This window comes from Scyliorhinus torazame, chromosome 16 (genome assembly GCF_047496885.1).
Source record: "Scyliorhinus torazame isolate Kashiwa2021f chromosome 16, sScyTor2.1, whole genome shotgun sequence".
NCBI lineage: Eukaryota > Metazoa > Chordata > Chondrichthyes > Carcharhiniformes > Scyliorhinidae > Scyliorhinus > Scyliorhinus torazame.
In genome coordinates, this window is record NC_092722.1 from 96,202,113 (window position 1) to 96,228,463 (window position 26,351).

At 48.8% G+C, this 26,351-nt stretch overlaps 1 protein-coding gene across 2 annotated transcripts in view; it reads left to right on the plus strand.

Moving 5' to 3' along the window:
• LOC140392956 (hexokinase-1-like) overlaps window positions 1-22,520 on the plus strand; it is a 1,204,152-nt gene extending 1,181,632 nt beyond the window's left edge. For both annotated transcript variants that reach the window (XM_072478765.1, XM_072478766.1), the window contains one exon: window positions 22,151-22,520. In XM_072478765.1, coding sequence (XP_072334866.1) covers window positions 22,151-22,280 — 130 coding nt within the window. In that variant the 3' untranslated portion in view covers window positions 22,281-22,520. The remainder of the gene's footprint in view (window positions 1-22,150) is intronic.
• Window positions 22,521-26,351: the final 3,831 nt, after the last annotated feature.

The following is a 26,351-nucleotide window of genomic DNA, read 5'->3' on the forward strand; positions in this document are numbered from 1 at the left end:
TAACCGGCAGCGTGTCCATAAAATTTTGCGTGGCTCATACTTCATTCTCCTGAGGGCAGAGATCAGTATTTAGCATTTAATTTTACAGTAAAAATATCCCCCCTGACGCGTCAGGGCCATATAGTTAATTGTAACTCAATCTAACAATAATTCAAGTGTTTATTTTAAATTAATCAATTAGTGCTTAAAAGTCACTCAGCGGGGTGCAGTGCTCCAACTGTGAGATGTGGCAGATCTCTGACGCTTCCAGCGTTCCGGTCGACTACATCTGCAGCAAGTGTAACCAATGGCAGCTCTTCACAGACTGCATGATTTGGTTGGAGCAGCAATTGGATGCACTAGGAGCATGCAGGTGGTGGAAAACATCATAGATCGCAGTTATGTAAATGTGGTCACACCCAAGGTGCAGGCAGAGAAATGGGTGACCAGCAGAAAGGGCAGGCAGTCAGTGCAGGAATGCGCTGTGATTGTCCCCCTCTCGAACAAGTATACCTCTTTGGATACTGTTGGGGGGAAAAGCCGATCAGGGGAAAACAGCAGCACCCAGAGCAGTGGCACCATGGCTGGCTCTGATGTTCAGCAGGGAGGGTCAAAGCGCAGAAGGGCAATAGTCATAGGGGACTCTATAGTTAGGGGCACAGATAGGCACTTCTGTGGACGTGAAAGAGAATCCAGGATGGTATGTTGCATCCCTGGTGCCAGGGTCCAGGATGTCTCAGAACGGGTAGCAGGCATCCTGAAGGGGGAGGGCAAACAGGCAGAGGTCGTTGTACATATTGGTACTAATGACATAGGTAAGAAGGGGCATGAGGTCCTGCAGCAGGAGTTCAGGGAGCTAGGCAGAAAGTTAAAAGGCAGGACCTCTAGGGTTGTAATCTCGGGATTACTCCCTGTGCCACGTGCCAGTGAGGCTAGAAATAGGAAGATAGAGCAGCGTGGCTAAACAGCTGGTGTAGGAGAAAGGGTTTCCATTATCTGGACCACTGGGAGCTCTTCCGGGGCAGGTGTGACCTGTATAAGAAGGACGGGTTGCATCTAAACTGGAGAGGCATAAATATCCTGACCGTGAGATTTGCTAGTGTCACACGGGAGAGTTTAAACTAGTATGGCAGGGGGGTGGGTACCGGAGCAATAGGTCAGAAGAGGGAGAACTAGGGAATAGGGCCAGTTTGGCTCTGAGGAAGAACAGGCAGGGAGATGTTGCTGAAAACAGCGGGTCTGGTGGCCTGAAGTGCATATGTTTTAATGCAAGAAGTATTACGGGTAAGGTAGATGAACCTAGAGCTTGGATTAGTACTTGGAACTATGATGTTGTTGCCATTACAGAGACCTGGTTGAGGGAAGGGCAGGATTGGCAGCTAAACGTTCCAGGATTTAGATGTTTCAGGCAGGATAGAGGGGGATGTAAAAGGGGTGGCGGAATTGCGCTACTGGTTAGGGAGGATATCACAGCTGTACTACGGGAGGACACCTCAGAGGGCAGTGAGGCTATATGCGTAGATATCAGGGATAAGGGTACAGTCACAATGTTGGGGGTTTCCTACAGGCCTCCCAACAGCCAGTGGGAGATAGAGGAGCAGATAGGTAGGCAGATTTTGGAAAGGAGTAAAAGCAACAGGGTTGTTGCGATGGGAGACTTCAACTTCCCCAATATTACATAGAATTACATAGAATTTACAGTGCAGAAGGAGGCTATTCGGCCCATCGAGTCTGCACCGGCTCTTGGAAAGAGCACCCCACCTAAGGTCAACACCTCCACCCTATCCCAATAATCCAGTAACCCCACCGAACACTAAGGGCAATTTTGGACACTAAGGGCAATTTAGCTTGGCCAATCCACCTAACCTGCACATCTTTGGACTGTGGGAGGAAACCGGAGCACCCGGAGGAAACCCACGCACACACGGGGAGGATGTGCAGACTCCACACAGACAGTGACCCAAGCCGGAATCGAACCTGGGACCCTGGAGCTGTGAAGCAATTGTGCTATCCACAATGCTACCTACCGTGCTGCCCACACTATATTGACTGGTACTCACTTAGTGCCAGGGGCTTGGATGGGGCAGAGTTTGTAAGGAGCATCCAGGGGGGCTTCTTAAAACAATATGGAGATAGTTCAACTAGGGAAGGGGCTGTACTGGACCTGGTATTGGGGAATGAGCCTGGCCAGGTGGTAGAAGTTTAAGTAGGGGAGCATTTCGGAAACAGTGACCACAATTGAGTAAGTTTTAAAGTGCTGGTGGACAAGGATAAGAGTGGTCCTAGGGTGAATGTGCTAAATTGGGGGAAGGCTAATGATAACAATATTAAGCGGGAACTGAAGAACTTAGATTGGGGGCGGATGTTTGAGGGTAAATCAACATCTGACATGTGGGAGGCTTTCAAATGTCAGTTGAAAGGAATTCAGGACCGGCATGTTCCTGTGCGGAAGAAGGATAAATACGGCAAATTTCGGGAACCTTGGATAACGAGAGATATTGTAGGCCTCATCAAAAAGAAAAAAGGAGGCAGTTGTCAGGGCTAGAAGGCTGGGAACAGGCGAAGTCTGTGTGGAATATAAGGAAAGTGGGAAGGAACTTAAGCAAGGAGTCAGGAGGGCTAAAAGGGGTCACGAAAAGTCATTGGCAAATAGGATTAAGGAAAATCCCGAGGCTTTTTACAAGTACATAAAAAGCAAGAGCGTAGCCAGGGAAAGGGTTGGCCCACTGAAGGATAGGCAAGGGAATCTATGTGTGGAGCCAGAGGAAATGGGCGAGGTACTAAATGAATACTTTGCATCAGTATTCACCAAAGAGAAGGAATTGGTGGATGTTGAGTCTGGAGAAGGATGTGTAGATAGCCTGGGTCACATTGAGATCCAAAAAGACGAGGTGTTGGGCGTCTTGAAAAATATTAAGGTAGATAAGTCCCCAGGGCCTGATGGGATCTACCCCAGAATACGGAAGGAGGTGAGAGATGAAATTACTGAGGCCTTGACAGAAATCTTTGGATCCTCACTGTCTTCAGGTGATGTCCCAGAGGACTGGAGAATAGCCAATGTTGTTCCTTTGTTTAAGAAGGGTATCAAGGATAATCCAGGGAACTACAGGCCAGTGAGCCTTACATCAGTGTCAGGAAATTACTGGAGCGAATTCGTCGAGACAGGATCTACTCCCATTTGGAAGCAAATGGACGTATTAGCGAGAGGCAGCACGGTTTTGTGAAGGGGAGGTCGTGTCTCACTAACTTGATAGAGTTTTTCGAAGAGGTCACAAAGATGATTGATGCAGGAAGGGCAGTGGATGTTGTCTATATGGACTTCAGTAAGGCCTTTGACAAGGTCCCTCATGGTAGACTAGTACAAAAGGTGAAGTCACACGGGATCAGGGGTGAGCTGGCAAGGTGGATACAGAACTGGCGAGGTCATAGAAGGCAGAGAGTAGCAATGGAAGGGTGCTTTTCTGATTGGAGGGCTGTGACTAGTGGTGTTCCTCAGGGATCAGTGCTGGGAAACTTTTGGTGTTTGTAGTATATAGAAATGATTTGGAGGAAAATGTAACTGGTTTGATTAGTAAGTTTGCAGACGACACAAAGGTTGGTGGAATTGCGGCTAGCGATGAGGACTGTCAGAGGATACAGCAGGGTTTAGATCATTTGGAGACTTGGTCGAAGAGATGGCAGATGGCGTTTAATCCGGACAAATGTGAGGTAATGCATTTTGGAAGGTCTAATGCAGGTAGGGAATATACAGTGAATGGTAGAACCCTCAAGAGTATTGACAGTCAGAGAGATCTAGGAGTACAGGTCCACAGGTCACTGAAAGGGGCAACACAGGTGGAGAAGGTAGTCAAGAAGGCATATGGCATGCTTGCCTTCATTGGCCGTGGCATTGAGTATAAGAATTGGCAAGTCATGTTGCAGCTGTATAGAATCTTAGTTAGGACACACTTGGAGTGTCGTGTTCAATTCTGTTCGCCACACTACCAGGCTTTAGAGAGGGTGCAGAAGAGATTTACCAGCATATTGTCTGGTATGAAGGGCATTTGCTATGAGGAGCGGTTGAATAAACTTGGTTTGTTCTCACTGGAATGATGGAGGTTGAGGGGTGACCTGATAGAGGCCTACAAAATTATGAGGGGCATAAACAGAGTGGATAGTCAGAGGCTTTTTCCCAGGGTAGAGGGGTCAATTACTAGGGGGTATAGGTTTAAGGTGCGAGAGGCAAGGTTTAGAGGGGATGTACGAGGCAAGTTGTTTACACAGAGGGTAGTGGGTGCCTGGAACTCGCTGCCGGAGGAGGTGGTGGAAGCAGGGATGATAGTGACGTTTAAGGGGCATCTTGACAAATACATGAATAGGATGGGAATAGAGGGATACGGACCCAGGAAGTATAGAAGATTTTAGTTTAGAAGGGCAGCATGGTCGGCACAGGCTTGGAGGGCCAAAGGGCCGGTTCCTGTGCTGTACTTTTCTTTGTTAAAGAATATAGAACATAGAACATGACAGCGCAGTACAGGCCCTTCGGCCCTCGATGTTGCGCTGACCTGTGAAACCATTCTAAAGCCCATCTACACTATTCCCTTATCGTCCATATGTCTATCCAATGACCATTTGAATGCCCTTAGTGTTGGCTAACTATTGCAGGCAGGGCATTCCACGCCCTTACTACTCTCTGAGTGAAGAACCTACCTCTGACATCTGTCCTACATCTATCTCCCCCCAATTTAAAGCTCTGTCCCCTCGTGCTAGACATCACCATCCGAGGAAAAAGGCTCTCACTGTCCACCCGATCTAATTCTCTGATCATTTTGTTTGCCTCTATTAATTCACCTCTTAACCTTCTTCTCTCTAACAAAAACAGTTCATCAGACCTGGGTGGAGACGGAGGATGCATTGGCAATGGCAGTCTGCTTAACACATCAGCAATGTGTTCGCGATTTGGCTACCTGGTCAATGCTTGAATGAATATGCCGCCAGTAATAGGTCCCATATCTTTATTCTGGCAGAGTCGATGGGTGGGATTGCTCTGTCCTCTTTGAAAAGTCTCAATAGCGGCTTGTGGACATTAAGGATCGTGAACCAAGTACGGCCAAATGCGTACTGGTGGAACCTTTCTTACAGGAAATATGATGGCCAACCCCTCTTTCTCAATCTGCGCATAGTTGTGCTCTGTCATTGCCAACGTCCTGGAGACAAATAGGATCAGCCTCTCTCCACCATTGTTGATACGATGGCTCCAATGCTGCATGGCGAGGCATCTCATGCGTACCATGTGTGGTTTGGTGGGATTGTAATGCGTGAGCAAGCCTGTGAGGTCAGCTGCTTTTAGACTTTAGCAAACGCTTTTTCATGTGTACAACCGCCCCCCCCGCCCCCCACCCTTCCCCCAGCCCCCATCCAACCAATTCTCCCCTCCAACCAGCAGCCACTCGCCGGGGAGGCAGCATCCGCCCCACCCAAGGGCAATGCCCACAGCAGCCCATGCAGGAGGCTGCTGGACGGGGCCTTGGAGCATTCTGCTGGCATAGGTAGCACCAGCAAATGATACCCCTGGCAGGAGGAAGGGCGCCAGGGACAGAGCGACACACGTGCCATGGGGAACTGAAACTCAGTGGGGTCTCACTTGCTCACCCGATACCGACCACTTCTCTCCAGGCCCACCAACCAGGTTGAGTGCCCGCTGTGCTGCTGCGGTGAGGGGCCGCAGGTCCGGCCGTCCCCTCCAGTCGTTTCCTTACGCCGGTGGTTGTGGGCCATCTTCTCCTTGGTGGGGGGGTAAAAAATGAACAAGTGTTAGGGTCCAATTTGAGGTGCAGGTATGCATGGCTCGTGTTGAGTTTCGTGAATGAATGACCACCAGCCAGTTTTGTGGATAAGTCTTTGATGTGTGGCATCGGGTATCTGTTCCGACTGGAAGCCCTATTTCCTGTCGACTTGTAGTCACCACGGAGTCTCACTATTTCATCTGGCTTAAGCATGGGAACCACTGGTGCTGCCTAACTGCTGAACTGTACCGGCCTGATAATCGCAACACCCTCTAGCTGGCTCAATTCAGCATCGACCTCTTCCAATAGCAGGTAAGGAACCAGGTGGGCCCGAAAATAGTTTGCCTGTGCATTCAGATCCACCTGTATCTAAACTCTGGTCCCCTTAATGTTTCCTAATCCTGGCTGGAAAACCTCGGGGTATTTCCCCAGCACCTCGTAGAGGCCTCCAGCGCACATCCAAAATATCTGTTGCCAGACTGACACCTCCCCGAGTCAGTCGGAGCAGAGCCCAAATGATGCAGACATAGGAACCGCAAGGAACACAAATCTCTACGTAGCCAGAAACCCAGCCGCCACCACAGCCGCCCCCACGTGATAGCGAGACGAGGAATAGGGAGAGAGAAGAGAACACGTGGCTACAGGGATTCAGATTTCTGGATAACTGGGGCTCTTTCTGGGGAAGGTGGGACCTCTACAGACAGGATGGTCTACATCTGAACCTGCGGGGCACAAATATCCTGGGGGGGAGATTTGTTAGTGCTCTTTGGGGGGGTTTAAACTAATGCAGCAGGGGCATGGGAACCTGGATTGTAGTTTTAGGGTAAGGGAGAATGAGAGTATAGAGGTCAGGAGCTCAGATTTGACGTCGCAGGAGGGGGCCAGTGTTCAGGTAGGTGGTTTGAAGTGTGTCTACTTCAATGCCAGGAGTATACGAAATAAGGTAGGGGAACTGGCAGCATGGGTTGGTACCTGGGACTTCGATGTTGTGGCCATTTCGGAGACATGGATAGAGCAGGGACAGGAATGGATGTTGCAGGTTCCGGGGTTTAGGTGTTTTAGTAAGCTCAGAGAAGGAGGCAAAAGAGGGGGAGGTGTGGCGCTGCTAGTCAAGAGCAGTATTACGGTGGCGGAGAGGATGCTAGAGGTAGTATTGGCTGAGGTTAGAAACAGGAAAGGAGAGGTCACACTGTTGGGAGTCTTCTATAGGCCTCCAAATAGTTCTAGGAATGTAGAGGAAAGGATGGCGAGGATGATCCTGGATAAGAGTGAAAGTAACAGGGTAGTTATTATGGGAGACTTTAACTTTCCAAATATTGACTGGAAAAGATATAGTTCGAGTACATTAGATGGGTCGTTTTTTGTACAGTGTGTGCAGGAGGGTTTCCTGACACAGTTTGTTGACAGGCCAACAAGAGGCGAGGCCACATTGGATTTGGTTTTGGGTAATGAACCAGGCCAGGTGTTGGATTTGGAGGTAGGTGAGCACTTTGGGGACAGTGACCACAATTCGGTGACGTTTACGTTAAGGATGGAAAGGGATAAGTATACACCACAGGGCAAGAGTTATAGCTGGGGGAAGGGAAATTATGATGCCATTAGACGTGACTTGGGGGGGATAAGGTGGAGAAGTAGGCTGCAAGTGTTGGACACACTGGATAAGTGGAGCTTGTTCAAGGATCAGCTACTGCGTGTTCTTGATAAGTATGTACCGGTCAGGCAGGGAGGAAGGTGCCGAGCGAGGGAACCGTGGTTTACCAAAGAAGTGGAATCTCTTGTTAAGAGGAAGAAGGAGGCCTATGTGAAGATGAGGTGTGAAGTTTCAGTTGGGGCGATGGATAGTTACAAGGTAGCGAGGAAGGATCTAAAGAGAGAGCTAAGACGAGCAAGGAGGGGACATGAGAAGTATTTGGCAGGAAGGATCAAGGAATACCCAAAAGCTTTCTATAGGTATGTCAGGAATAAGCGAAAGACTAGGGAAAGAGTAGGACCAGTCAAGGACAGGGATGGGAAGTTGTGTGTAGAGTCTGAAGAGATAGGCGAGATACTAAATGAATATTTTTTGTCAGTATTCACTCAGGAAAAAGATAATGTTGTGGAGGAGAATGCTGAGCTCCAGGTAAATAGATTAGATGGCATTGAGGTACGTAGGGAAGAGGTGTTGGCAATTCTGGACAGGCTGAAAATAGATAAGTCCCCGGGACCTGATGGGATTTATCCTAGAATTCTCTGGGAGGCCAGGGAAGAGATTGCTGGACCATTGGCTTTGATTTTTATGTCATCATTGGCTACAGGAATAGTGCCAGAAGACTGGAGGATAGCAAATGTGGTCCCTTTGTTCAAAAAGGGGAGCAGAGACAACCCCGGCAACTATAGACCGGTGAGCCTCACGTCTGTAGTGGGTAAAGTCTTGGAGGGGATTATAAGAGACAAGATTTATAATCATCTAGATAGGAATAATATGATCAGCGATAGTCAGCATGGCTTTGTGAAGGGTAGGTCATGCCTCACAAACCTTATCGAGTTCTTTGAGAAGGTGACTGAACAGGTAGACGAGGGTAGAGCAGTTGATGTGGTGTATATGGATTTCAGCAAAACGTTTGATAACTCACAGATTAACTTACTTGCCTTGCAGGTCAGCTGTTGAGTTTGGGAGTGAGAGCTGGGACCTTAGAATCAGCGCGGGAATTTTGAAAAGCGCGGGGGCTGCGAGACAGAGGGGACCATTTAAAAGGTTGCTGTCTGTGGTGAGGTCAGCTGTTGAGTTCGGGAGTGAGAGCTGGGACCTTAGAATCAGCGCGGGAATTTTGAAAAGCGCGGGGGCTGCGAGACAGAGGGGACCATTTAAAAGGTCGCTGTCTGTGGTGAGGTGAGTACAGATTAACTTACTTGCCTTGCAGGTTAGCTGTTGAGTTCGGGAGTGAGAGCTGGGACCTTAGAATCAGCGCGGGAATTTTGAAAAGCGCGGGGGCTGCGAGACAGAGGGGACCATTTAAAAGGTTGCTGTCTGTGGTGAGGTGAGTCCAGATTAACTTACTTGCCTTGCAGGTCAGCTGTTGAGTTCGGGAGTGAGAGCTGGGACCTTAGAATCAGCGCGGGAATTTTGAAAAGCGCGGGGGCTGCGAGACAGAGGGGACCATTTAAAAGGTCGCTGTCTGTGGTGAGGTGAGTACAGATTAACAACTTGCTTACCTTGCAGGCCAAGTCGATTTCAGCAGGAGCGGAGCAGGTTAGTCCATTTCTGCGGGGGCAGTGCGGAAGTGATTTCTGGGAGGTAAGTTTCTCCTTTAAATAAATTTTTTTAAAAAAAATTCTAGTGTTTAAGGTGGGAACAGGAAGTCGACCCGCGGACGTCTGGGAAGACCCTCACCAATAAATTCTGGTGGAGAGGAAACCCGAGACACTACACGTGTAGTGTCTCCCACCCGCCCTCCTCCTCTAACCTAATAATAAAACCCTTTGGTGTGAGGTAAGTACCATATTTTATTATTGTTATTAATAATTTTTATTCTTTATTTTTTTTATATATATAAAAATTTTTTTAAATTTAGTTGTTAGCCAGATCTTGGTAGAAAGTTAGAGGAATGGCAGGGAAGGGAGTGCAATGTTCCTCCTGCAGGATGTTTGAGGTGAGGGATGCCGTTAGTGTCCCTGCTGATTTTACCTGCAGGAAGTGCTGCCATCTCCAGCTCCTCCAAGACCGAGTTAGGGAACTGGAGCTGGAGTTGGAAGAACTTCGGATCATTCGGGAGGCAGAGGGGGTCATAGATAGCAGCTTCAGGGAATTAGTTACACCAAAGATTGGAGATAGATGGGTAACTGTAAGAGGGACGGGGAAAAAACAGTCAGTGCAGGGATCCCCTGCGGTCGTTCCCCTGAGAAACAAGTATACCGCTTTGGATACTTGTGGGGGGGACGACTTACCAGGGGTAAGCCATGGGGTACAGACCTCTGGCACAGAGTCTGTCCCTGTTGCTCAGAAGGGAAGGGGGGAGAGGAGCAGAGCATTAGTAATTGGGGACTCTATAGTCAGGGGCACAGATAGGAGATTTTGTGGGAGCGTGAGAGACTCACGTTTGGTATGTTGCCTCCCAGGTGCAAGGGTACGTGATGTCTCGGATCGTGTTTTCCGGGTCCTTAAGGGGGAGGGGGAGCAGCCCCAAGTCGTGGTCCACATTGGCACTAACGACATAGGTAGGAAAGGGGATAAGGATGTCAGGCAGGCTTTCAGGGAGCTAGGATGGAAGCTCAGAACTAGAACAAACAGAGTTGTTATCTCTGGGTTGTTGCCCGTGCCACGTGATAGTGAGATGAGGAATAGGGAGAGAGAGCAATTAAACACGTGGCTACAGGGATGGTGCAGGCGGGAGGGATTCAGATTTCTGGATAACTGGGGCGCTTTCTGGGGAAGGTGGGACCTCTACAGACAGGATGGTCTACATCTGAACCTGCGGGGCACAAATATCCTGGGGGGGAGATTTGTTAGTGCTCTTTGGGGGGGTTTAAACTAATGCAGCAGGGGCATGGGAAACTGGATTGTAGTTTTAGGGTAAGGGAGAATGAGAGTATAGAGGTCAGGAGCTCAGATTTGACGTCGGAGGAGGGGGCCAGTGTTCAGGTAGGTGGTTTGAAGTGTGTCTACTTCAATGCCAGGAGTATACGAAATAAGGTAGGGGAACTGGCAGCATGGGTTGGTACCTGGGACTTCGATGTTGTGGCCATTTCGGAGACGTGGATAGAGCAGGGACAGGAATGGATGTTGCAGGTTCCGGGGTTTAGGTGTTTTAGTAAGCTCAGGGAAGGAGGCAAAAGAGGGGGAGGTGTGGCGCTGCTAGTCAAGAGCAGTATTACGGTGGCGGAGAGGATGCTAGATGGGGACTCATCTTCCGAGGTAGTATGGGCTGAGGTTAGAAACAGGAAAGGAGAGGTCACCCTGTTGGGAGTTTTCTATAGGCCTCCAAATAGTTCTAGGGATGTAGAGGAAAGGATGGCGAAGATGATCCTGGATATGAGCGAAAGTAACAGGGTAGTTATTATGGGAGACTTTAACTTTCCAAATATTGACTGGAAAAGATATAGTTCGAGTACATTAGATGGGTCGTTTTTTGTTCAGTGTGTGCAGGAGGGTTTCCTGACACAGTTTGTTGACAGGCCAACAAGAGGTGAGGCCACATTGGATTTGGTTTTGGGTAATGAACCAGGCCAGGTGTTGGATTTGGAGGTAGGTGAGCACTTTGGGGACAGTGACCACAATTCGGTGACGTTTACGTTAAGGATGGAAAGGGATAAGTATACACCGCAGGGCAAGAGTTATAGCTGGGGGAAGGGAAATTATGATGCCATTAGACGTGACTTGGGGGGGATAAGGTGGAGAAGTAGGCTGCAAGTTTTGGACACACTGGATAAGTGGAGCTTGTTCAAGGATCAGCTATTGCGTGTTCTTGATAAGTATGTACCGGTCAGGCAGGGAGGAAGGTGCCGAGCGAGGGAACCGTGGTTTACCAAAGAAGTGGAATCTCTTGTTAAGAGGAAGAAGGAGGCCTATGTGAAGATGAGGTGTGAAGTTTCAGTTGGGGCGATGGATAGTTACAAGGTAGCGAGGAAGGATCTAAAGAGAGAGCTAAGACGAGCAAGGAGGGGACATGAGAAGTATTTGGCAGGAAGGATCAAGGAAAACCCAAAAGCTTTCTATAGGTATGTCAGGAATAAGCGAATGACTAGGGACAGAGTAGGACCAGTCAAGGACAGGGATGGGAAGTTGTGTGTAGAGTCTGAAGAGATAGGCGAGATACTAAATGAATATTTTTCGTCAGTATTCACTCAGGAAAAAGATAATGTTGTGGAGGAGAATGCTGAGCTCCAGGTAAATAGATTAGATGGCATTGAGGTAAGTAGGGAAGAGGTGTTGGCAATTCTGGACAGGCTGAAAATAGATAAGTCCCCGGGGCCTGATGGGATTTATCCTAGGATTCTCTGGGAGGCCAGGGAAGAGATTGCTGGACCATTGGCTTTGATTTTTATGTCATCATTGGATACAGGAATAGTGCCAGAGGACTGGAGGATAGCAAATGTGGTCCCTTTGTTCAAAAAGGGGAGCAGAGACAACCCCGGCAACTATAGACCGGTGAGCCTCACGTCTGTAGTGGGTAAAGTCTTGGAGGGCATTATAAGAGACAAGATTTATAATCATCTAGATAGGAATAATATGATCAGGGATAGTCAGCATGGCTTTGTGAAGGGTAGGTCATGCCTCACAAACCTTATCGAGTTCTTTGAGAAGGTGACTGAACAGGTAGACGAGGGTAGAGCAGTTGATGTGGTGTATATGGATTTCAGCAAAGCGTTTGATAAGGTTCCCCACGGTAGGCTATTGCAGAAAATACGGAGGCTGGGGATTGAGGGTGATTTAGAGATGTGGATCAGAAATTGGCTAGCTGAAAGAAGACAGAGGGTGGTGGTTGATGGGAAATGTTCAGAATGGAGTTCTGTCACAAGTGGAGTACCACAAGGATCTGTTCTGGGGCCGTTGCTGTTTGTCATTTTTATCAATGACCTAGAGGAAGGCGCAGAAGGGTGGGTGAGTAAATTTGCAGACGATACTAAAGTCGGTGGTGTTGTCGATAGTGAGGAAGGAAGTAGCAGGTTACAGAGGGATATAGATAGGCTGCAGTGCTGGGCTGAGAGGTGGCAAATGGAGTTTAATGTAGAGAAGTGTGAGGTGATTCACTTTGGAAGGAAAAACAGGAATGTGGAATATGTGGCTAATGGAAAAGTTATTGAAAGTGTGGATGAGCAGAGGGATCTAGGTGTCCATGTACATAGATCCCTGAAAGTTGCCACCCAGGTTGATAGGGTGGTGAAGAAGGCCTATGGAGTGTTGGCCTTTATTGGTAGAGGGATTGAGTTCCGGAGTCAGGAGGTCATGTTGCAGCTGTACAGAACTCTGGTACGGCCGCATTTGGAGTATTGCGTACAGTTCTGGTCACCGCATTATAGGAAGGACGTGGAGGCTTTGGAACGGGTGCAGAGGAGATTTACCAGGATGTTGCCTGGTATGGAGGGAAAATCTTATGAGGAAAGGCTGATGGACTTGAGGTTGTTTTCGTTAGAGAGAAGAAGGTTAAGAGGAGACTTAATAGAGGCATACAAAATGATCAGAGGGTTAGATAGGGTGGACAGTGAGAGCCTTCTCCCGCGGATGGAAATGGCTAGCACGAGGGGACATAGCCTTAAACTGAGGGGTAATAGATATAGGACAGAGGTCAGGGGTAGGTTCTTTACGCAAAGAGTAGTGAGGCCGTGGAATGCCCTACCTGCTACAGTAGTGAACTCGCCAACATTAAGGGCATTTAAAAGTTTATTGGATAAACATATGGATGATAATGGTATAGTGTAGGTTAGATGGCTTTTGTTTCGGTGCAACATCGTGGGCCGAAGGGCCTGTACTGCGCTGTATTGTTCTATAAGGTTCCCCACGGTAGGCTATTGCAGAAAATACGGAGGCTGGGGATTGAGGGTGATTTAGAGATGTGGATCAGAAATTGGCTAGCTGAAAGAAGACAGAGTGTGGTGGTTGATGGGAAATGTTCAGAATGGAGTTCAGTCACAAGTGGAGTACCACAAGGATCTGTTCTGGGGCCGTTGCTGTTTGTCATTTTTATCAATGACCTAGAGGAAGGCGCAGAAGGGTGGGTGAGTAAATTTGCAGACGATACTAAAGTCGGTGGTGTTGTCGATAGTGTGGAAGGAAGTAGCAGGTTACAGAGGGATATAGATAAGCTGCAGAGCTGGGCTGAGAGGTGGCAAATGGAGTTTAATGTAGAGAAGTGTGAGGTGATTCACTTTGGAAGGAATAACAGGAATGTGGAATATTTGGCTAATGGAAAAGTTCTTGAAAGTGTGGATGAGCAGAGGGATCTAGCTGTCCATGTACATAGATCCCTGAAAGTTGCCACCCAGGTTGATAGGGTGGTGAAGAAGGCCTATGGAGTGTTGGCCTTTATTGGTAGAGGGTTTGAGTTCCGGAGTCAGGAGGTCATGTTGCAGCTGTACAGAACTCTGGTACGGCCGCATTTGGAGTATTGCGTACAGTTCTGGTCACCGCATTATAGGAAGGACGTGGAGGCTTTGGATCGGGTGCAGAGGAGATTTACCAGGATGTTGCCTGGTATGGAGGGAAAATCTTATGAGGAAAGGCTGATGGACTCGAGGTTGTTTTCGTTGGAGAGAAGAAGGTTAAGAGGAGACTTAATAGAGGCATACAAAATGATTAGGGGTTTGGATAGGGTGGACAGTGAGAGCCTTCTCCCGCGGATGGAAATGGCTGGCACGAGGGGACATAACTGTAAACTGAGGGGTAATAGATATAGGACAGAGGTCAGAGGTAGGTTCTTTACGCAAAGAGTAGTGAGGCCGTGGAATGCCCTACCTGCTACAGTAGTGAACTCGCCAACATTGAGGGCATTTAAAAGTTTATTGGATAAACATATGGATGATAATGGTATAGTGTAGGTTAGATGGCTTTTGTTTCGGTGCAACATCGTGGGCCGAAGGGCCTGTACTGCGCTGTATTGTTCTATGTTCTATGTTCTATGTGTGGACCTTTGTACAAGCCGAAATGTTGGACTGTAACTGAGGGTTTGTGAGGGTGGGGGGGATTTTTTGGAGTGTGATGTGTGATGGTTGTTGTATATAGGGGGTCAATCACGCGCAGGAAATGTTACATGGGCTGGGGACAGAGACAAGGCCGCGACAGGAGCTGCGTCAGAGGGGGCGGAGCGGGCGTTGGAAAGGCGGGAAGGGGAACGAAGGAATGCATATGGATTGGGAGACTCCCACGCGGGGAGGTCAATGGGACAGCGGGGGAAGCCGGGGTCAGCAGGCGTCACCTGACTTACGGGAGTGACATGGGGGAGCAAAAAAGCTAGACAGGGGTCTAGCGGGGGGAGGGGAGGGGTGAAAGGTGGGGGGGGGGAAGGGTTGCTGCTGCACTGGCCGAAAGGGAATGGGACACAGAAGAGGTGGTCGGGACGGGGTCCCCCCTCTGGGGGACTGGAGGGTGAGGGAGGCGTGGACACGGGACTGGCCCAGAAAAGGAGATGGCTCGTCAGCGGGGCGTGGGGGGGTGAGAGCCCCTCCAATCCGGCTGATAACGTGGAATGTGAGGGGCCTGAATGGGCCGGTGAAGAGGGCTCGAGTGTTCGCGCACTTAAAGGGACTGAAGGCGGACGTGGCCATGCTCCAAGAGACACACCTGAAGGTGGCGGACCAGGTCAGGCTAAGAAAGGGATGGGTAGGACAGGTATTCCACTCGGGACTGGACGCGAAGAATAGAGGGGTGGCAATAATGGTGGGAAAGCGGGTGTCATTTGAGGCCAAGACTATTGTAGCGGACAATGGAGGGAGATATGTAATGGTGAGCGGTAGGCTGCACGGGACGTGGGTGGTGTTGGTAAACGTATACGCCCCGAACTGGGATGATGCAGGATTCATGAAGCGCATATTGGGGCGCATTCCGGACCTGGAGATAGGAGGCCTGATAATGGGAGGGGACTTCAATACAGTGTTGGATCCAGCACTGGACCGCTCCAAATCAAGGACTGGAAAGAGGCCGGCGGCAGCCAAGTTACTTAGGGGGTTTGTGGATCAGATGGGGGGAGTGGACCCATGGCGGTTTGCAAGGCTGCAGGCCAGGGAATTTTCTTTCTTGTCCCATGTACACAAAGCCTACTCCCGAATAGATTTCTTTGTTCTGGGTAGGGCGCTCATCCCGAAGGTGGAGGGGACGGAGTATTCGGCTACAGCCGTTTCGGACTATGCCCCGCACTGGGTGGAACTGGAGCTGGGAGAGGAGAGGGACCAACGTCCGTTGTGGCGGCTGGATGTGGGACTGCTGGCGGACGAGGTGGTGTGTGGGAAGGTGAGGGGGTGTATCGAAAGGTGCTTGGAGGCCAATGACAACGGGGAGGTGCGGGTGGGGGTGGTATGGGAGGCTTTGAAGGCGGTGATCAGGGGAGAGCTATTAGGGCTCATAGGGAGAAGACAGAGGGTATGGAAAGGGAGAGGTTAGTGGGGGAGATTTTGAGCGTGGACAGGAGATACGCAGAGGCCCCGGAGGAATGATTACTTGGGGAAAGACGACGGCTCCAGACTGAGTTTGACCTGTTGACCACAGGGAAGGCGGAGGCACAGTGGAGGAAAGTGCAGGGGGCGACCTACGAGTATGGGGAAAAGGCTAGTCGGATGCTGGCACACCAGCTCCGTAAGAGGATGGCAGCGAGGGAAATAGGGGGAGTCAAAGATGGAAGGGGAGCCACGGTTCGGAGTGCGACGAAAATAAACGAGGTATTCAAGGCCTTTTATGAAGATCTGTACAGATCCCAGCCCCCAGCGGGGGAAGAGATGATGAGACGATTCCTAGATCAGCTGAGATTCCCGAGGGTGGAGGAGCAAGAGGTGGCTGGTTTGGGGGCACCAATTGGGTTGGAGGAGCTGAGCAAGGGTTTGGGGAGCATGCAGGCGGGGAAGGCCCCGGGACCGGACGGATTCCCGGTGAAGTTCTACAGGAAGTACGCAGACCTGTTGGCCCCGCTACTGGTGAGGACCTTTAATGAGGCAAGAGAGGAGGGGGCCCTGCCCCCGGCAATGTCGGAAGCGACAATTTCTTTGATCCTAAAGCGGGACAAGGACCCACTGCAATGTGGATCGTACAGGCCGATCTCGCTCCTCAATGTGAATGCAAAGTTGCTGGCAAAAGTGCCGGCCACGAGGATCGAGGACTGTGTCCCGGGGGTAATCCACAAGGACCAGACGGGATTTGTAAAGGGCAGGCAACTAAACACCAATGTACGGCGGCTCTTAAACGTGCTAATGATGCCATCGGAGGAGGGAGAGGCGGAGATAGTGGCAGCTATGGACGCGGAGAAGGCCTTTGACCGAGTAGAGTGGGAGTACCTCTGGGGGATGCTGCATAGGTTTGGGTTCGGGGTAGGGTTTATCAATTGGGTTAAGCTCCTTTACAGAGCCCCGATGGCGAGTGTAGTGACGAACCGGCGGAGGTCGGAGTACTTTCGACTGTACCGAGGGACGAGGCAGGGGTGCCCCCTGTTGTTCGCATTGGCGATCGAACCATTGGCCATGTCATTGAGGGAGTCTAATAAATGGAGGGGGGTGGTCCGAGGGGGAGAGCATCGGGTGTCGCTATATGCGGATGAACTGTTGCTGTACGTGGCGGATCCAATGGAGGGGATGGTGGAGGTCATGCAGACTCTAAGGGAGTTTGGGGAGTTTTCGGGCTATAAGCTCAATGTAGGGAAGAGTGAGCTCTATGTATTACAGGCGGGGGAACCAAGAAAGAGGGATAGAGGACCTACCGCTGAGGAAGGCGGAGGGGAGCTTTCGGTATCTGGGGATCCAGATAGCCAGGAGTTGGGGGACCCTACATAAACTGAATCTGACGAGGTTGGTGGAGCAAATGGAGGAGTATTTCAAAAGATGGGACATGTTACCGCTCTCGCTGGCGGGTAGAGTGCAGTCGGTCAAAATGGTGGTCCTTCCGAGGTTTCTGTTTGTGTTTCAGTGCCTTCACATCGTGATCACTAAGGCCTTTTTTAAGAGAGTAGGCAGGAGTATTATGGGGTTTGTGTGGGTGAATAAGACCCCGAGAGTAAGGAGAGGGTTCCTGGAACGCAGTAGGGACCGAGGAGGGTTGGCGCTGCCAAACCTGGGGAGCTACTACTAGGCAGCAAATGTGGCGATGATCCGCAAGTGGGTTATGGAGCCTAGGGGCACTGGAGGAGAAATTTGAGTTACCCCCGGGAAATGCATTTAGATATATGCAGGTGAGGGCCTTTGTGAGGCGACAGGTGAGGGAATTCCCGTTGCTCCACGCACAAGAAGTTCAAGATAGGGTGATCTCGGGTGTATGGGTCGGGGAGGGCAAGGTGTCGGAAATACACCAGGAATTGAAAGAAGAGGGGGAAGCGTTGGTAGAAGAGTTGAAGGGTAAATGGGAGGAGGAGCTGGGGGAGGAGATCGAGGAAGGTCTGTGGGCTGATGCCCTAGGTAGGGTTAATTCCTCCTCCTCGTGTGCCAGGCTCAGCCTGATACAATTTAAGGTGGTCCACAGAGCGCACTTGACGGGGGTGAGGTTGAGTAGGTTCTTTGGGGTAGAGGACAGATGTGGAAGGTGCTCAGGGAGCCCGGCGAACCATGTCCATATGTTTTGGTCATGCCCGGCACTGGAGGGGTTCTGGAGAGGAGTGGCGGGAGCAATATCTCAGGTGGTGAAAGTCCGGGTTAAGCCATGGGGGCTAGCAATGTTTGGAGTAGTGGACGAACCGGGAGTGCAGGAGGCGAAAGAGGCCGGCATTTTGGCCTTTGCGTCCCTAGTAGCCCGGCGAAGGATCTTGCTAATGTGGAAGGAGGCGAAGCCCCCCAGCCTGGAGGCCTGGATAAATGATATGGCTGGGTTCATAAAGTTGGAGAGGATTAAGTTCGCCTTGAGAGGGTCTGCGCAGGGGTTCTACAGGCGGTGGCAACCGTTCCTAGACTATCTCGCGGAGCGTTAGAGGAAGGTCGGTCAGCAGCAGCAGCAACCTTGGGGGTGTGTGGGTGTGGAGGTGACTTCCTGGGAGGGGGGGGGGAGGGGGGGGGGAAAGGGGGGACTGCCTGGGAGGGTGGATGAGCAAGAGATAACATGAAGGGTTGGGGAAACTGGCACGTACGGGTGAGGGCCAGTGTACAAAGCTGTGTAAATATATCATTTTGCCATGTATATATCTTGCTCTGCGCGATTTCTCATTTTTTGTTTTTTTTTGTTACGAGGGGAAGGGGGGGGGGGGTTATTGTTTGTAAGGGAGAAAAATTGTGTTAAAAAACTTTAATAAATATATATATATTTTTTAAAATGTAAAAACCAATAAAAATACTTTTTAAAACAAATAAATGCATGCTCGGGCCACATTGGGGAGGATAACAGAGGCCGATCAGCTAAAGAGGGACCAGGCCATAGTAGGAAGGGAGACATGTGCCTGTAAATATATGTGGATTTCTGTTTGTCTGTCTTCCCTTTTGTCTTCTTCTTGTCTTTTTTTTCTTATATCTTTTCTTTTGTAACTTTAAATTTTCAGTTTTTATTGTGCGGGTATGCAACATCTAATATAACTTATGAACTGAAGTGTGAAACATTAAATGTGAAAACCAAGAAAAACATATTTAAAAATGTGTGGGTCCCACAGTCAGTTAAAAAGTCTACTTACTGCCTGTCGATTTTCACCGGTTGTAACATTTGCCCGAAAAAAGTAACGCGTTCAGCATAGTGTCCAATCCTCGATGCTCTCATCAAACGCGTCCAATCTTCAACAACATAACGGGCTACAAAGCGAAGCCGAGCAGTATCTCCGGCAGCAGTGCACCCCTCCCCAGTGAACTCAATGCATTCTATGCTCGGTTCGAGCAGGAAACCAACAATCCGTTGCTGAGTGCCCAGCAGCCCATAACTCACCCATACCCACCATCACAGCTTCCAAAGTCAGATCGGCCTTCCTGAAAGTGAACCCTTGGAAGGTGACCGCCCGGACGGGTCGTGCACGCAGAGCCTGCGCGGATCAGCTGGGAGAGGTGTTCGCGGACATCTTTAACCTGTCCCTACTCCACTCCGAGGTCCCCACCTGCTTCAAGAAGACCAGCATCATACACCGCGGTGCCAAAGAAGAACCAGGCCACCTGCCTCAATGCCTACCGTCCAGTGGCCCTGACTTCAGTCGTGATGAAGTGCTTCGAGAGGTTGGTCATGAAGCACATCACCTCCATTCTCCCAGAACGCCTTGATCGACTGCAATTAGCATACTGCCACAACTGGTCCACAGCAGACGCCATTTCCCTGGCCCTACACTCATCCCTGGAGCATCTCGACAACAATGACTCCTACATCAGACTCCTATTTATTGACTACAGCTCCTCCTTCAACACCATAATCCCAGCCAAGCTCATATCAAAGCTCTAAAACCTAGGACTTGGCTCCACACTCTGCAACTGGATCCTCGACTTCCGGTCAGAAAACCCGCACAATCCATAGACCACAATCAGTAAGAATAAACAACAACACCTCCTCCACAATAGTCCTCAATGCTGCGGCCCTGCAAGGCTGTGTACTTAGCCCCCTACTTTACTCCCTCTACACACACGACTGCGTGGCAAAATTTGGTTCCAACACTATCTACAAGTTTGCTGACGATACGACCAGAGTGGGCTGGATCTCGAATAACAATGAGTCAGAATACAGGAGGGAGATAGAGAACCCAGTGGACAGCGACAATAATCTCTCCCACAATGTCAGCAAAACTAAAGAACTGGTCATTGACTTCAGGAAGAAAAGTACTGTACACACCCCTGTCAGCATCAACGGGGCCGAGGTGGAGATGGTTAGCAGTTTCAAATTCCTAGGGGTACACATCTCCAAAAATCTGTCCTGGTCCACCCACGTCAATACTTATACTTTAACCCCTTATACTTCCTCAGGAAACTATGGAAATTTGGCATGGCCACATTAACGCTTACCAACTTTTACAGATGCACCATAGAAAACATCTTATCTGGCTGCATCACAGCTTGGTATGGCAACTGCTCGGCCCAGGACCACAAGAAACTTCAGAGAGTCATGAACATAGCCCAGTCCATCACACGAACCTGCCTCCCATCCATTGACTCCATCTACACCTCCCGTTGCCTGTGGAAAGCGGGCAGCATAATCAAAGACGTCCCCCACCCAGCTTACTCACTCTTTCAACTTCTTCCATCAGGCAGGAGATATAGAAGTCTGAGAACACGCACAAATAGACTAAAAAACAGCTTCTTTCCCGCTGTTACCAGACTCCTAAACAACCGTCTTATTGTGTGCTTCATCCAATGCCGGTGTTATGCAGTTACACTGTGTACCTTGTGTTGCCCTATTACGTATTTTCTTTTATTTCCTTTTCATTTCATATACTTAATAATCTGTTGAGCTGCTCGCAGAAAAATACTTTTCACTGTACCTCGGTACACGTGATAATAAACAAATCCAATCCAATCCATCTTCCGAATAACAGCATTATGGGGGGAAAATTCCAACTGTAGTCTTGTGAAAAGGTGGTTGTTTATCCTGCGGTCAACCGGGTCAATTGTAGCTCCATTTTTATTCTCGTCGCCAGTTTAGTGACCACAGTTGAGTCTGAGGTGAGTGGATGAAGAGAAACTAGTTTTATTACAAAGTAGTAATATGTTCAATACTTTTCAGATCCCAGCCGAGTTTGAGGTGTTGGTTCCAAACCTGGCTGACCTTTATATTACAGGTTATTAGATTGTCCATGGGCTCCCTGCCCCTCAGCAGGGTCACAGGTAGACTAATTGCTTCTACCCCTTAGCTCTCGTGCGGTTTCTAACACTCACCTGTGCTGTACTTGCTCCAACGTTTGATATGAACAGTGAAGAGGCAGATTTTCCCGATAATTAACATGGGTCTACTTGGGCTGGTTTCTCAATGGTCTTATTGATCAGACAGCCAGAGACCAAAAGACCATAAGACACAGGAGCAGAATTCGGCCCCTCAGCCCACCGAGTCTGCTCCGCCATTCAATCATGGCTGATATTTTTCTCATCCCCATTCTCTGCCTTCTCCCCATAACCCCTGAAGGTGTGTGCTCATTCATAATGATCACTAATAACATTTTGTTAGTACAAATTTAAAATGGTTGAAACTTGAGAATAGGATTTTGTTAGATGATTTGTGATTCAAGTAAGAAGCATTTTATTGGTTTGCATTGAGGTATTTCATTGTTTAGTGAGCTAATTGGAGAAATAGTCCATTCTTGCATTGATTTTTATGTGACTTTGTACTGCACAAAAACAGTGGTAGTATTAATTTAACAGAGTTTTGCAGAGAACAGAAATTCATAGAATCATAGAATTTACAGTGCAGAAGGAGGCCATTCAGCCCATCGAGTCTGCACCGGCCCTTGGAAAGAGCACCCTACCCAAGGTCCACACCTCCACCCATAACCCAGTAACCCCACCCAACACTAAGGGCAATTTTGGACACTATGGGCAATTTAGCATGACCAATCCACCTAACCCGCACATCTTTGGACTGTGGGAGGAAACCCACGTACACACGGGGAGAATGTGCAGACTCCGAACGGACAGTGACCCAAGCCGGGAATCGAACCTGGGACCCTGGAGCTGTGAAGCAATTGTGCTATCACAATGCTACCGTGCTGTATTGGAACTCTCCTGTACTACATTGGTTTAGGAAATCTGTTAATGCTGAATTTATTCAAATAATTCAAAGAATATCAAATGTTCCTCCCACCTTGCCTTTTCGGACAACATGTCACATTTTCCTCACAATTTCACATCTCTCTTTTCAGTTTTTCGAAAATCTTGCAAGACACAGTGAATGACCTGGCCCCAAAGTGTGACGTGGCGTTTGTGCTTTCTGAGGACGGCAGTGGGAAAGGTGCAGCCATCATTGCAGCAACAGCAAAAGCACCCATGTAGATCAATAAAAATATAAAACCACATTCACATTACAGAGACTGGTTACAGAGACTATTATTAGCTGCTCAATTCTGTACAGCTAATCTTTTAATAGTTCCAATCTGAATAATAAAATGTGTTTGTGATAAAATTTTGAAAATCTCTTCAACTACCTTTGGAGGTTTTTCCAATGTGCCCAATGAGGAAAATAGCCAAACAACATTGCCTCCATTTCACAAATAATAAATCTTAGTTTGAAAATTAACTTTCACTGGTCTTTTATTGATTAGTATTTGTGAGTGACAGAAAGTGAAACTTGAATACTCTTGAAACTAGTTCCTAACTCATGGTATTCCAGCCAGAATTAAGTGACGAAAGAGAAAAGTGTAATTCCACAAAGCAGTTTTAATTGAGGTTCCTAATGGATTAGTAGGAAATCTGCCTGGGTATGTTTCAGATCAGTGACAATGCTGAAGTTTCTGCAAACGCTACTGTCACTAAAGGGATGACATTGTTACAGATGTTAACAATGATCTATGTTTTGTTTCAAAATGAAGCTGGGCAAATGGAAAAATAAACCGTTATTTTAGGGGTTATGCTGCAACTGTATGTGACCCTGGTGAGACCACATTTGGAGTATTGTGTGCAGTTCTGGTCACCTCACTATAGGAAGGATGTGGAAGCATTGCAAAGGGTGCAAAGGAGATTTACCAGGATGCTGCCTGGTTTGGAGGATAGGTCTTATGAGGAAAGGTTGAGGGAGATAGGGCTTTTCTCTTCGGAGGAGGATGAGAGGCGACTTAATAGAGGTTTATAAGATGATGAGGGGGTTAGATAGAGTGGACGTTCAGAGACTATTTCCTCGGGTGGATGAAGCTGTTACAAGGGGGCATAACTCTAAGGTTCAGGGTGGAAGATATAGGAGGGATGTCCGAGGTAGGTTCTTTACTCAGAGAGTGGTTAGGGTGTGGAATGGACTGCCTGCTGTGATAGTGGAGTTGGACACTTTAGGAACTTTCAAGCGGTTATTGGCTAGGCACATGGAGCACACCAGAATGATAGGGAGTGGGATAGCTTGATCTTGGTTTTGGACAAGGCTCGGCACAACATCGAGGGCCGAAGGGCCTGTTCTGACCCTCACCAATAAATTCTGGTGGAGAGGAAACCCGAGACACTACACGTGTAGTGTCTCCCACCCGCCCTCCTCCTCTAACCTAATAATAAAACCCTTTGGTGTGAGGTAAGTACCATATTTTATTATTGTTATTAATAATTTTTTTTATTTTTTTTATATATAAAATTTTTTAATTTACTTGTCAGCCAGATCTTGGTAGAAAGTTAGAGGAATGGCAGGGAAGGGAGTGCAATGTTCCTCCTGCAGGATGTTTGAGGTGAGTTAGTGTCCCTGCTGATTTTACCTGCAGGAAGTGCTGCCATCTCCAGCTCCTCCAAGACCGAGTTAGGGAACTGGAGCTGGAGTTGGAAGAACTTCGGATCATTCGGGAGGCAGAGGGGGTCATAGATAGCAGCTTCAGGGAATTAGTTACACCAAAGATTGGAGATAGATGGGTAACTGTAAGAGGGACGGGGAAAAAACAGTCAGTGCAGGGATCCCCTGCGGTCGTTCCCCTGAGAAACAAGTATACCGCTTTGGATACTTGTGGGGGGGGGGACTTACCAGGGGTAAGCCATGGGGTACGGGCCTCTGGCACAGAGTCTGTCCCTGTTGCTCAGAAGGGAAGGGGGGAGAGGAGCAGAGCATTAGTAATTGGGGACTCTATAGTCAGGGGCACAGATAGGAGATTTTGTGGGAGCGTGAGAGACTCACGTTTGGTATGTTGCCTCCCAGGTGCAAGGGTACGTGATGTCTCGGATCGTGTTTTCCGGGTCCTTAAGGGGGAGGGGGAGCAGCCCCAAGTCGTGGTCCACATTGGCACTAACGACATAAGTAGGAAAGGGGATAAGGATGTCAGGCAGGCTTTCAGGGAGCTAGGATGGAAGCTCAGAACTAGAACAAACAGAGTTGTTATCTCTGGGTTGTTGCCCGTGCCACGTGATAGTGAGATGAGGAATAGGGAGAGAGAGCAATTAAACACGTGGCTACAGGGATGGTGCAGGCGGGAGGGATTCAGATTTCTGGATAACTGGGGCTCTTTCTGGGGAAGGTGGGACCTCTACAGACAGGATGGTCTACATCTGAACCTGCGGGGCACAAATATCCTGGGGGGGAGATTTGTTAGTGCTCTTTGGGGGGGTTTAAACTAATGCAGCAGGGGCATGGGAACCTGGATTGTAGTTTTAGGGTAAGGGAGAATGAGAGTATAGAGGTCAGGAGCTCAGATTTGACGTCGGAGGAGGGGGCCAGTGTTCAGGTAGGTGGTTTGAAGTGTGTCTACTTCAATGCCAGGAGTATACGAAATAAGGTAGGGAACTGGCAGCATGGGTTGGTACCTGGGACTTCGATGTTGTGGCCATTTCGGAGACATGGATAGAGCAGGGACAGGAATGGACGTTGCAGGTTCCGGGGTTTAGGTGTTTTAGTAAGCTCAGAGAAGGAGGCAAAAGAGGGGGAGGTGTGGCGCTGCTAGTCAAGAGCAGTATTACGGTGGCGGAGAGGATGCTAGAGGTAGTATGGGCTGAGGTTAGAAACAGGAAAGGAGAGGTCACCCTGTTGGGAGTTTTCTATAGGCCTCCAAATAGTTCTAGGGATGTAGAGGAAAGGATGGCGAGGATGATCCTGGATAAGAGCGAAAGTAATAGGGTAGTTATTATGGGAGACTTTAACTTTCCAAATATTGACTGGAAAAGATATAGTTCGAGTACATTAGATGGGTCGTTTTTTGTACAGTGTGTGCAGGAGGGTTTCCTGACACAGTTTGTTGACAGGCCAACAAGAGGCGAGGACACATTGGATTTGGTTTTGGGTAATGAACCAGGCCAGGTGTTGGATTTGGAGGTAGGAGAGCACTTTGGGGACATTGACCACAATTCGGTGACATTTACGTTAATGATGGAAAGGGATAAGTATACACCGCAGGGCAAGAGTTATAGCTGGGGAAGGGCAATTATAATGCCATTAGACGTGACTTGGGGGGGATAAGGTGGAGAAGTAGGCTGCAAGTGTTGGGCACACTGGATAGGTGGGGCGTGTTCAAGGATCAGCTACTGCGTGTTCTTGATAAGTATGTACCGGTCAGGCAGGGAGGAAGGCGTCGAGCGACGGAACCGTCGTTTACCAAGGAAGTGGAATCTCTTGTTAAGAGGAAGAAGGAGGCCTATGTGAAGATGAGGTGTGAAGTTTCAGTTGGGGCGATGGATAGTTACAAGGTAGCGAGGAAGGATCTAAAGAGAGAGCTAAGACGAGCAAGGAGGGGACATGAAAAGTATTTGGCAGGAAGGATCAAGGAAAACCCAAAAGCTTTCTATAGGTATGTCAGGAATAAGCGAATGACTAGGGAAAGAGTAGGACCAGTCAAGGACAGGGATGGGAAATTGTGTGTGGAGTCTGAAGAGATAGGCGAGATACTAAATGAATATTTTTTGTCAGTATTCACTCAGGAAAAAGATAATGTTGTGGAGGAGAATGCTGAGCCCCAGGCTAATAGAATAGATGGGATTGAGGTACGTAGGGAAGAGGTGTTGGCAATTCTGGACAGGCTTAAAATAGATAAGTCCCCGGGACCTGATGGGATTTATCCTCGGATTCTCTGGGAGGCCAGGGAAGAGATTGCTGGACCTTTGGCTTTGATTTTTATGTCATCATTGGCTACAGGAATAGTGCCAGAGGACTGGAGGACAGCAAATGTGGTCCCTTTGTTCAAAAAGGGGAGCAGAGACAACCCCGGCAACTATAGACCGGTGAGCCTCACATCTGTAGTGGGTAAAGTCTTGGAGGGGATTATAAGAGACAAGATTTATAATCATCTCGATAGGAATAATATGATCAGGGATAGTCAGCATGGCTTTGTGAAGGGTAGGTCATGCCTCACAAACCTTATTGAGTTCTTTGAGAAGGTGACTGAACAGGTAGATGAGGGTAGAGCAGTTGATGTGGTGTATTTGGATTTCAGCAAAGCGTTTGATAAGGTTCCC